Here is an 11,182-nt window from a genome sequence, read left to right on the forward strand (position 1 = left end):
GGAATTCCGCAACCTGAAGCAAGGCTCTTTGTCTGTCTATGACTACAACAAGTTGTTCCAGAAGCTCGCCCGCTTTGCCAAGCAGGGCGTCCCTGATGAGAAGAGCATGATATATCAGTTCAGGGGTGGTCTCAGAGAAGAAATTCAGCTCGCTCTTGTCCTCTTCGAGCCCTTGAGATACGATGAGTTCTACAACATGGCATTGAAGCAAGAGGCTGCTCAGTTGAGGTGTGACGCTTCTAAGAAGCGAGTCAGAGATGTTACTCCTTCTTCCTCTACTCAAGTGGCCAAGCAGCAGAAGTATTGGCTTCCTCCTCCTCCGTTCCGTCAGCCGTATCAACAGAAGTATTGCGGGGATTTGAATTTTCGAAAGCCGTGCCCGCGGTTATGGGCAGATAGGAATTTGTTAATGTCTGGTTGTAGACAACTTGAACCTTAACTTAATTAAAATGAATCAACTGAGTGTGTTACCGTGATGGCCTCTTCTCGGCGGAGTCCGGGAAGTGGACACGGTGTTGGAGTAATGTTTGCGCAGGTTGTTCTTTAGTTTCTCGCTCGCGCCTTGCCTCCTCTTCTCGCTCTCTTTTGCGAACAGGATAGCCACCATACCTACTAGTCGCTTGCTGCAGCTCCATATATATATTTACCTTGCCTTACCTATAAGCTTAAATAGTCTTGATCGCGAGGGTGCGAGATTGCTGAGTCCCTGTGGCTCACAGATTACTATTATACCAGATGCAGGGCCTGATGATTCCGCTCCAGGAGAAGCGTTTGAGCTCAAGTGGGAGTTCGACGAGGACTCTCAATGTTACTATGTTTCCTTTCCTGATGATCAGTAGTGGTGCCCAGTTGGGGGTGATCGGGACCGTGTCGCATGTTGGGTCATCTTTTATTTTGGCGCCATAGTCGGGCCATGAGTGTATGGATGATGTAATGTTATTTGTGTACTTGATTGACGTGGCGAGTGTAAGCCAACTATGTTATTCTCCCCTTTATTATTTATATTACATGGGATGTTGTGAAGATTGCCTAACTTGCGACATATGCCTTCAATGCGATTATGTCTCTAAGTCGTGCCTCGACACGTGGGAGCTATAGTCGCATCGAGGGTGTTACAGCTTGCTGTTGCACCAGAAAGTATGCATCTGAATTTTGCAGGGACTTCCTCAATCCTTCGGCTTCCTGTCGCAACACATCTGATCGATGTCTTTCAACTCGAAGTTGAGACTCAAGAAGCCGAACTGATTCAGGCAGCGAGTTCAAAGAGCTGGTTCCAGCAATAGTGGCCAGTAACTCGAACACTACATCAAGACATGACTTTGGGATTGTATCAGTGTCTTCAATATAGTTTTTATCAGCTTTCTTGGAGACCAAGAGGCATGTCTCACTATCTCGAACCTTATCCGCATTACTTCCTTTACCATTGCATAACGGGGTACTTTTCTCCAATATTTTGTCTGCATTCTAAAAAAGAAACAAGCAGACAGATCACAACTTTACCATATTGTATATGAAACTTATTTTGGTAAACCAGTTTAGTAGTAAGGTGGACATGATAATAACATGAAACAAACATATATCTATGTAGTATGGTCACTGTATGGTCTATATCATTCTAGTTTATTTTGCCAAATCAAGATAGAGATAGTTCAAATCATATCTATTTAAGACAAAGCAGCATAGGCAAAATATAAATGTGGGAAACTACACAGCAATAACAACACTTGTAATGTGCATGGCATGAGAACATAACTGTTTATTCAATTGAAACTAAAATCAACATAGAGCAAGTTACAACAACAAACACGTTAAAGAAACATGTTTAAAACATACCTGTGATGCCATTGGAGTTTCAATTGCATCCTTCAAATTTGAAATTAGCTGGTATGAGTAAATACAGTGATGCAAGAGCAAAGGGTTATTAACCATAGCTACGGAACCTGACCTGGGAATAATTCTTCTTCTGCTTTAAGCGTTGACTTGGGGTTTGGGGTGGTGGTCCTCGTGCTTTGGGCACTGTAGTTGCCTTACTAACTGCTCGTGTTTGGATGCTCTATGGTGGAGACGGTGTTGTGTCAACTAGAACTAGGTTACTATCTGCTGGGGTTGGAGTTAGAAAGGGTGTAGCTGCTTCTTTGTCCAACTGGTTAGGGGTACAATATGCGTGAGTCTGGGTTATGTGTGGTGGGGCTGGTTCTTGGGTAACTAAAATCGTGGTTCTATCTACATCGACGGGTAGCACGATCTTTTCTGAAGACTGTGTTTTTACTCCCATAGATACTGCCATCACCCCCTCCAATTCAAATGGTTGATAAACAAGAAAAGAAATTAAATGTACATACATTGTAAACATAGAGGTGCAATGGACAATAGCGAAGAAAACAGAGCATGAAATAATTCACATTTATGTTGTTTAACCAAATAGGATAGCATGTCATAATTTCACATATATGATGGCTAATTAAACATAATAGATGACACAATTTCATATATATGATGGCTAACTAAATATGGTAAAATGACATACTTCAAAATATGATGCTATATAAACAGGATGACATGATATAACTATATGATGTGTCTATTAAAGTGGTTGGCATGCCATAATTCACAAACGTGCCGTTGGAAACATGATGGCATGATATAATTCAAAATATGATGACCATGCAAACAGGATGAGATGATATAACTATATTATGTCTTTAGAAAATGGGTTTGACATGCCATAATTCAGATACATGTTGTCTATGTAAACATCATGGCATGATATAATTCAAATATATTATTTATATATTAAGCAAGTGAGCAGAGGGCAATCACATATATGATGTGTCAACTAAGGAGATGGCATTCAATATCGTGTATATGATGTAAAAACTAAGCATTGCAATACAACATATGCATGATATGAGTAATATAACCCTGCCAAGTTTGAGCATACACCTCGCAGGGGAAATAGAAATGGTCATCTGCCTCTGAATCCTCCTCATACGGATGCGAGCGCTCATACGAAGGCGAGCGCTCGTTTGAAACACCGTCAATCACATCAGAGCTGAAAACCATTCGAGGTAGGATTTTGTACAAATAGTCACACGAGCTCGTGCATCCGTATGAAAGACCGTTGTTTGCTCTATTTCCTTTTTGCGCATTTTGGTTAAAGCTTCATACAACCGCTCATGCAGGCGCAAGCCATCGCACGAAACACTATCTCCTGTGCTGAATGTCGTTGGCGATTTTCGACGACGGCTCCATACGACCGCATACAAGTGTGAGCGGTCACATGGAACACCGCTGATAGCTCCGACCGTTGTTTGATGTGTCCTCCTTTATTCATGCGATCGCCTGAACGACCGCAGATGTTCGCATGATACGCCGTCTTTTTCCCCGTTTTCTTTTCTCCTTAGCCTTTTTCTAGTGTCTTCTTTCCTCGATTTTCTCCTACAACACAAAGTCAAAAACAATCTTTTTCGAGAGTTATTCATCAAGTTATTTATGAGAGCAAAATATCAAAGCAAAAAGAAAAAGACAAAATAATGGGTTGCCTCCCATTAAGTGTTGGTATTTAGGTTGCTAAGCTTAACCTCATACCTTAGTATCATTTCAGGTCTCCAGTGGCCTGCGATTCTCTCTACTTACCGCACATACATTTTTAGGTGCGAAAATATATTTCTCTTTCATTTTGGGCTTCTTCGGGAAATACCTCACTATTTATTCATCGCAAATTCTGAAGGTTACTTTCCCTTCTGCACAATCCAATGCTGGACCTGTGGTGTTCAATAATGGCCTACCAAGAGTAGTTGATAATTTTTCATCTTCGGGCATATCAAGGATAAAAAAGTCAGTAGGTATAATATGCCCATTTTTGACAAGGAGGTGTTTTTGCGGCCAACTTTGTGTCTTCCTTAGTGGTGAGAGGGACGTCGAGAGCGCGGGCGGTCGGCAAGCGCGGAGGCATGTGCGTGAACTGATTGTCAATGTGCGCAAGAGGTAGAGGAAAAGGGCGGTGGGGCAAACTTTTTGGCCAAATCTGACGGCCCACGAGACTCGCATCTGCCCGGATCGGACGCCGATCAATATGTGCCTATTGCTATCCTTGCGCGACAGCCAAACAAGTTGGGCTGGAATTGTAAAATGAAATCCGTGAATTCCAACCCAATGGCATGAGCCAAACAAGCAGTTAGCCACGTGTCACATGGTCCAGGTACGACAGTACTCCCTCCGGTCTTTTTTAGTTCGCATATAAGATTTGTCTGAAGTCAAGCCTCGTAAAATTTGACCAACTTTACAGAAAAAAATACAAACATTCACAATGTGAAATCAATATCAATAGATGCGCAATAACTTAAATTTTCATATTGCATAACTTTATCATTATAGATGTTGATATTTTTTCATATAAATATGGTCAAACTTTACTAAATTTGACTTCAGATAATTTTTATATGCAAAGTAAAAAAGACCGGAGAGAGTAAGTCCACAAGCCATTGACGCATGGGCCCATCTTGGACGAAACACCCCAAACCGAGAGAGTTCCCGTGCTCTCCCCCCCTCTAATCACTTTCCATTCCAAAATTTTCCGCCTCCCTCCAAACTCCTGATCCGCGCCAATCCCCCAAAATTTCCCCTCCTCGTCCTCCATCCGACGGCATCGTGCCCCTCCACGTCACCGATCCACGGCCTAACCCTCCCCACCAATCATGCACCGCCTCCTCCTTCTATATAATCACACCACCGCCCCCGCGGGCACACCATCTCCACATTCATCCCTCAACAATCTGTCCGACTCCGGCCATCTCTCCGGCAACCACCGTATCCGCGCGTCCACCCTTCGTAGCGACGAGAAGATGAGTTCTGCCGGCAGCGGGAGGGGCAAGGGCAAGGCGGTGTCCAAGACCGTCTCGCGGTCTTCCAAGGCCGGCCTCCAGTTCCCCGTCGGCCGCATCGCCAGGTACCTCAAGATCGGCAAGTACGCCCAGCGCGTCGGTGCCGGCGCCCCTGTCTACCTCTCCGCCGTCCTCGAGTACCTCGCCGCTGAGGTAACCGCATCAACCCTCTCCGCGTTTCGTTACCCATAGGCATTCTCCTCTTCTGTCCCCTCACGGGTATTCGATTCTTGGTTTTCTTCTCTTCAGGTCCTGGAGCTCGCCGGCAATGCTGCGCGCGACAACAAGAAGACCCGGATCGTGCCGCGCCACATCCAGCTGGCGGTCCGCAACGATGAGGAGCTGAGCCGGCTTCTGGGCGCGGTCACCATCGCCGCCGGTGGTGTGCTGCCCAACATCCACACCACGCTGCTCCCCAAGAAGGTCGGCAAGGGCAAGGGCGACATCGGCTCCGCGTCCCAGGAGTTCTAGAACCTCGCAGATCAAACTAGAACTAATCTAACAACGTTCTGGGTCAATCTGGTTCTTGTTATTATTCATCGTGATATGTCAACGTGAAAACATCTTATTGATGTCTATGATGCGGAATGAATGGTGAAAACATGTTTTTACAGTTTGAGTCTGAATGCTGTTCCAGAGAGTATTTTCTGGCAGTACAATGTACTCCCTCTGTTCCAAATTACTCGTTGTGGTTTTAGTAATTTGAATTAAAACCACAACGAGTAATTTGGAACGGAGGGAGTAGCAGTCAAGCGTAGAATCTTGCAGACTAACAAGGATAAAAGAAACAGTAAGATGTTACCAATCATTTTAGCAATATAGTGAGCACATCATCCTGTTCGTCCCATGATACCATTTTCAAAGTGGAAGTTGTTTCAACTAGCACATTGAATTCATAATTGCAAGGTAGCTATGTACTGCTTTTCTACCATGACGATGCTTTAGGTTGTTGGATTAGTTCTGGGCGAATGTTTTGTTTGGTGTATCGACGATGAATCCGATTGGAATGGAATACTAGCAATCTAGTTCTCGTTATTACTCCCTGTGATTTGTCAATGTGAAAAAGTCTTGTTAATCTGCATGAAACGGAGGTGCTAGTTCTGTTTAGTCTGATTAATGAATGGCGCTGGACTGTTGTGATCCTGTGGATTACTTTCTGGCCCGTGGGCGTTCTTCTGTTAAGCGAATGCCCAAGTTTGTTCTTGTTGGCAAATGTGATTGTTCAATTCAGCTATTTGGTGCTTACCCCAACAGCAATTCATGATGATGTGTGAGTGCCCTTTTGTAGATTGAATATAAGGCTTAGAATCCTTTTTAGCACTGAAACACCTGCATATCTTCAGTCATGGCAAGATTCGGAAGTGCGACGGTACTATTTCTTTCAAGCAAGTTTGTAAGCTTCTTCCCCTCCACACACACAAAAAAAAAGGCTTGCAAAACTTCCTGAATGTTTCATGAGAATATGATTGTAAGTTCAATTTGCACCATTCTCAGCATAAATTGTTCAGTAATCCTCCTCAGTGGTTCGAGGCTCCAGGATGCCAACACAACCCAGACCAGAAATCCTCTACAATGTACTCCCTCCGTTCCACAATACATGCCTTTCTTTTGTTAAAATATAGATATATCTAGACATGTTTTAGTATATAGGTACATCCATTTTTGGACAAATAAAAGTCAAGTATTTTGAAACGGAGGGGGTAGCAGTTATGCATAGAATAATTTTAGCAATATAGAGCACAGAACAAACAAGCTGTACACTGTTACCCATCTGACCAATCATTTTTAGCAATATAGCAAGCACAGAATAATTTTCATCTCAAGATATAGTCTTTGTTTATTCTGAGTACAGAGGAGGGAGCCGGTTGAATCAAGTGCAGTGCGTAAATTATCACGAAAACCCTAACCCTTAAGACAAAGCGTAGTTCTGTGCCTCTGTATTCTAGTATTACACTAATGTCTATTACGACCCTGTTTTCTTCGCTTGAATTATCTTTCTCTTGACAGGAACTTAAATTATCTTCTAACCTATATGAATGACCAACACTCAAGCAATACACCCAAAGCTTTTACCTCAACGTATCCCAGGAAGATGCCGTACAACTTGGTGCTATGTAACACTTCAAAGAGAGACAATTCCTTGTGCTTTTGTCAACTTTGAAGTGACGTTGAGATCCCTTTTGGTCCTCTTCATAGTGTTTTCACGTGGTTCAGAAAAGGCCCTTTGCATTTCTCTACATACATGAGCAAAAACAGGACAACGAAACCAGTAGTTGTTACAATGGGAAACATATTATCAATATATCATCACCACCATACAACCATATATTCTGTGGAAACTGGAAAGCAACCCTTGTGTCCTAGTGCTATCAGACAGGACGCACGAATATTTGCTCATGATGCAAAGGTAGTGCCAATGCAAAAAGTAGCAAATTAAAAATGAGAGAATACAACTCTCAGTTTAGTTATCACCAAGCACTGGAAGAAGTCTAACACATCCCAGTACTGGCCAAGTAACAACTATAACATCCTACCAGCTCAAGGTCCATTTTGCAAGCCGATATGAGAAAACAACACCAACAGGAAATCCCCATATACCCATAATGCTTGCCCTGACAGCAAAACACCCAGCAATCATCATGGTACAGAACTTCAAAGACGAAACACATGAACATCAACAGCAACAAGAACAAACATATTGCCAGAATGCAAGCAAAAAATTGATTTCATTCCATAGTACCAGCCGATTCATCATATGTGATGCAGCTAAGATAGCAACCTGACCATTTCGAGTGGCATACTAGCATGCAAATAGAGGATCAACATAGAAAAAAGAAAAAGAAAAGTGCACTCCTTCAATGGCCCCTGGCAGCATAGATCAGGGAGATTGCGGCCACCATGGTGGTGGTGGCGGCATACACCCACACCCAGATACCACCCTTGTTCTTCTTCTGCGCTTCAGTCACTGCGAGCTGCAGCTCCTCAGCCTCACTGGTAAGGGCTTCGATCTTCCCATTCTTTTCCTTCAATGCAATCCTCAACTCTCCAATCTCGCCATCCATTTTACCATTGCAGTTCTCCAGTGCCTTGATTTTAGACATCAGCTTCCCTGCTTCAGCCTTCTCAGCATCCAGTGCTTTCTGAACTGAATTCTTCTCGCTCTGCAGGCGTGAATGCTTGGTATCAAGTTCATCACATGATGTTTGGAGCTGTGACATGGAAACATGGAGCTCCTCCAACTCAGCCCTCAACTTAACGGTCTGAGCATCCTTCTCACGTGTCACCCCCTTGGCCGCCTCCTTGTCAGCCTGGATTTCCTCCACCTTCCTCTTGAGGCTCTCCAATTCCTTCATGATTTCAGTCTTCTCAGCATCAAATGCCTTGGAAGCAACCTCCTTTGCCTTCACCAACACACCCAATTCCATCCTGAGCCTCTCAACCTCTTCTGCAGACATGCTGTGTTTCCTCTCTGCTTCAGCAACCTCTGATTGGAGCTTATCACTTTTGCCCTTCAACAAATCAAGCTCCCTCTTCTTTGCCATTACTTCAGCCTCTAACCCCCCTGTCTTAGTCACAGACAATGCGAGCTCTGTTTCCAAAGAGGCCACCCTTGCATCCATCTCCGCCTTCTTGGATCCCAGCACCTTCAGTTCCTCCACCTTCACCTTCAACTTCCCCTCCATTTCCACCCGGAACGCCTCAGATTCTTTCTTGAATTCCTGGAAGCTTCTCTCCACCTCTGCCTTCTGGCAGGAGACCACCCGAACCGCCTCCTTTGTCTCCCCCAATTGCTTTATGAGTTCGCCATTCTGACTCAATAGCTCGGAATTGTTGCCCTCCAACTCGGCCATCATGGCCGACAGGCTCGCGACCTTGTTGGATATGGACGCCACCTCCGCCTCCTTGACCTGGAGAAGTTTCAGGAACCGTGCTTTCTCCCCAGCGACCGCCTCAAGGCGCGCGGTGGCATCGTCCTTGGCGCCCGCCTCAAGCGCGGCCTTCGATTCCGCGAGCCGGAGGGAGTCCTGGACGGCGGCGAGGCGTGCGCGGAGCGCGGATGCCTCGTCGGCCGCGGCGCGGAGGGGCGCGGCGAGGGCGGCTTGCGCGACTGCGCGCTCGGCAGCGTCGAGCGCGTCGCCATCGGCGGAGATCTCCTCGAGGCGCGCCGTGAGCGCCGCCACCTGGCCGCGCCGCTCGACCGCCTCCTTGAGGAGCATGGAGTTGAGCGTCTTGAGCTGCTCCGCCTTCCGGTCCCGTACCGGCGATGGGTCCCGCTTCTCCTCCATCCCCGGCGCCAGCACCGGGGCAGCGTGGTTGCCGTTGCCGTTGGCCGCGGCGGCGTGGCTGCCGTTGCCACTGCTGTTGGCAGCGGCGGCGGAGTCGTTGCCGTTGCCGTTGGCGGCGGCGGCGGCGGCGGAGGAGGACTTTTTCTTGGCCATGTCTATCCTAGGGTTCGCGTGTGGCTGAAATGAGACGGTTCCCGGTGCGGATTTATGCAGCGGGAGCGTCTCGCTGACCCGTGGGTCCACCATTTGCTGGCCCACATGCCTGCGAGAGAAGTAATGGTGGGTCCGTGGGTGAGAGATGCTGCGAGACGACCGTTGGGTGGGCGAGAGGGTTTGAAATGGAGACGAACGGACGGCCTAGATGAGCCGTATCCCGTAGGCTTATCGCGTGCTGCGGCGCATTGAATCGCAGGCCAGAAAAATACGTTTGTGACGCAGAGCGAAGGAGTGGCCCGTGCGAGCGAATCCCGGGACATCATTTTTGTAAAACGAAATTGCTTCCCTAGAGCAACTCCAGCGCTCCGGTTCAACGAAGATTCGGTCTGTTTTTTATCTGTTTGAGTCAGTTTGACAGACATATGATCACTTTTGTGTTTGGGTCGTTGCTTACACTCAACGCTGGTCTGACTCATTTTTAAGGTCGCACAAAAAACCCATTACCATAAACATTTTGAAAAATAAAAAAATTAATTAAACATTAATGCCGGTCACAAAGACCGGCGAGAGTCCATGAGTCCATTTTTTTTACATTAACTAAAACATTAAATAAAAGTAAGAACTACAAGGAGGCGCGTTGTCCTAGGCATCCTCGTCGTCGTGGTCGGGGCCAGTGAGGTCGATGAGCGTCGACGCCGGGCCAGTCCAAGAGAACGCCGTCGACCAGGCTCTAGCGACATCGTCCGCCGCGGGCTGTATGGTCGTTGGCTAGGCTGGTCCACCGTAGGCAAGAAGGTCCTCCTTCGCGTCGCGCTCCAGCTGCTCGAGGTACTCGCCCTTGCGGCGCTCCTCGGCCAGCCTTTACTGCCGCCATTGATTGAGGTAGGTCCACTCCTGCGCTGGCGTCGTCCCCAACTAGACAGGTGGTGCGCTGACCCATTCACGCACCACCCTGGTTCATGAGTAGCGCTCGATGGGGGTCGGCGCCGGCTCGACCTTGACGGTGGACGGCGGTCTCAACAACGACATGACGCAGTCGCCGGCCGCGGAGAGCGCCATGGCCTTCGCCATGCATGCCTGGTACGCCTCCTTCTCCTCCTCCTCCTTGCGCCGCTCCTCCTTCTCGCTTTCACGGAGGATTGCCACCAGCGCCGCCTGGTAGACGGCCTCCGCCTTCAGGTCCTCGTCGTGTGCGATGAGGGCCGGCGGCGGGGAGCCAATGCCGCACGTCGTGAACGCCGCTCCTCCTGGCCTCCTCATGCTGGAACACGAACCACTGCTCCCAAGCGGGAGAGTCGAATGCGTAGGCGGGGTCGCGGCGCTGCCCCGGCGTCAACAACTGCCGTCGGCGCTGCCCCGGCGTCAACAACTGCCGTCGGCGCCGCACCTCCTCTGTGTGCTCTCTTGCTGACCGCGGCGCCGCTGACACTGGGATCCTCTCTGGATCCAAATGCCAGTCGTGTGGCAACGTCATGTCGGGATATGGGAGGGGGGCGTGGTGCTCCCAGTGCCACTTTGCCTGGTGCACTGGGACGCTGATGCGCTGCCGAGGCCGGCGGGAAGACGCTGGCGGAGGCGGGGAGAGCCTGCGGGGGCCTTGCCCTTGCCGGAGAAGAAGCCCATGGCGGTGGCTAGGGTTTATCGCCGATAGGGAAGCACAGTGGGTGGCGAGATGGGGACGAGGGCGTTTGGAAGCGGATGAGGACGGCCCCCCAACGCACGCTCGGATTAAAAAAGGCCGACCGCCATCGCTGATGCGTGGGCCCACGGTGGGCGATCATCATTAATAAAGATGACCGCGGTAGTTGGGCGGCCGCCAGGTGGGGACGCGACGGGCATCAAGAGGACCCACGGCGC

At 48.1% G+C, this 11,182-nt stretch overlaps 2 protein-coding genes across 2 annotated transcripts; one reads left to right on the forward strand and one right to left on the reverse strand.

Annotated features, from left to right (window-relative positions):
* Positions 1-4,682: 4,682 nt before the first annotated feature.
* LOC123102658 (probable histone H2AXb) lies at positions 4,683-5,496 on the forward strand. The gene is made up of 2 exons (XM_044524078.1): positions 4,683-5,036; positions 5,133-5,496. The coding sequence occupies exons 1-2, from the start codon at positions 4,698-4,700 to the stop codon at positions 5,352-5,354; spliced, it is 561 nt and encodes a 186-aa protein (XP_044380013.1). The 5' UTR covers positions 4,683-4,697; the 3' UTR covers positions 5,355-5,496.
* Positions 5,497-7,581: 2,085 nt separating this feature from the next.
* LOC123102659 (myosin-7B) lies at positions 7,582-9,360 on the reverse strand. Its single transcript, XM_044524079.1, has one exon. It carries the CDS (start codon positions 9,320-9,322, stop codon positions 7,739-7,741), a length of 1,584 nt encoding a protein of 527 aa, XP_044380014.1. The 5' UTR covers positions 9,323-9,360; the 3' UTR covers positions 7,582-7,738.
* Between the last annotated feature and the right edge of the window lie 1,822 nt (positions 9,361-11,182).

Source organism: Triticum aestivum, chromosome 5A, assembly GCF_018294505.1.
Source record: "Triticum aestivum cultivar Chinese Spring chromosome 5A, IWGSC CS RefSeq v2.1, whole genome shotgun sequence".
In the NCBI taxonomy this organism is placed as follows: Eukaryota; Viridiplantae; Streptophyta; class Magnoliopsida; order Poales; family Poaceae; genus Triticum; species Triticum aestivum.

Excerpts from the sequence above, each read along its gene's own strand:
- LOC123102658 (XM_044524078.1), top strand. The coding sequence starts at position 4,698 with ATGCACCGCCTCCTCCTTCTATATAATCACACCACCGCCCCCGCGGGC. Across the intron at positions 5,037-5,132 it reads TCGAGTACCTCGCCGCTGAG|GTCCTGGAGCTCGCCGGCAA; the intron begins GTAACCGCATCA and ends TCTTCTCTTCAG.
- LOC123102659 (XM_044524079.1), bottom strand. The coding sequence starts at position 9,322 with ATGGCCAAGAAAAAGTCCTCCTCCGCCGCCGCCGCCGCCGCCAACGGC.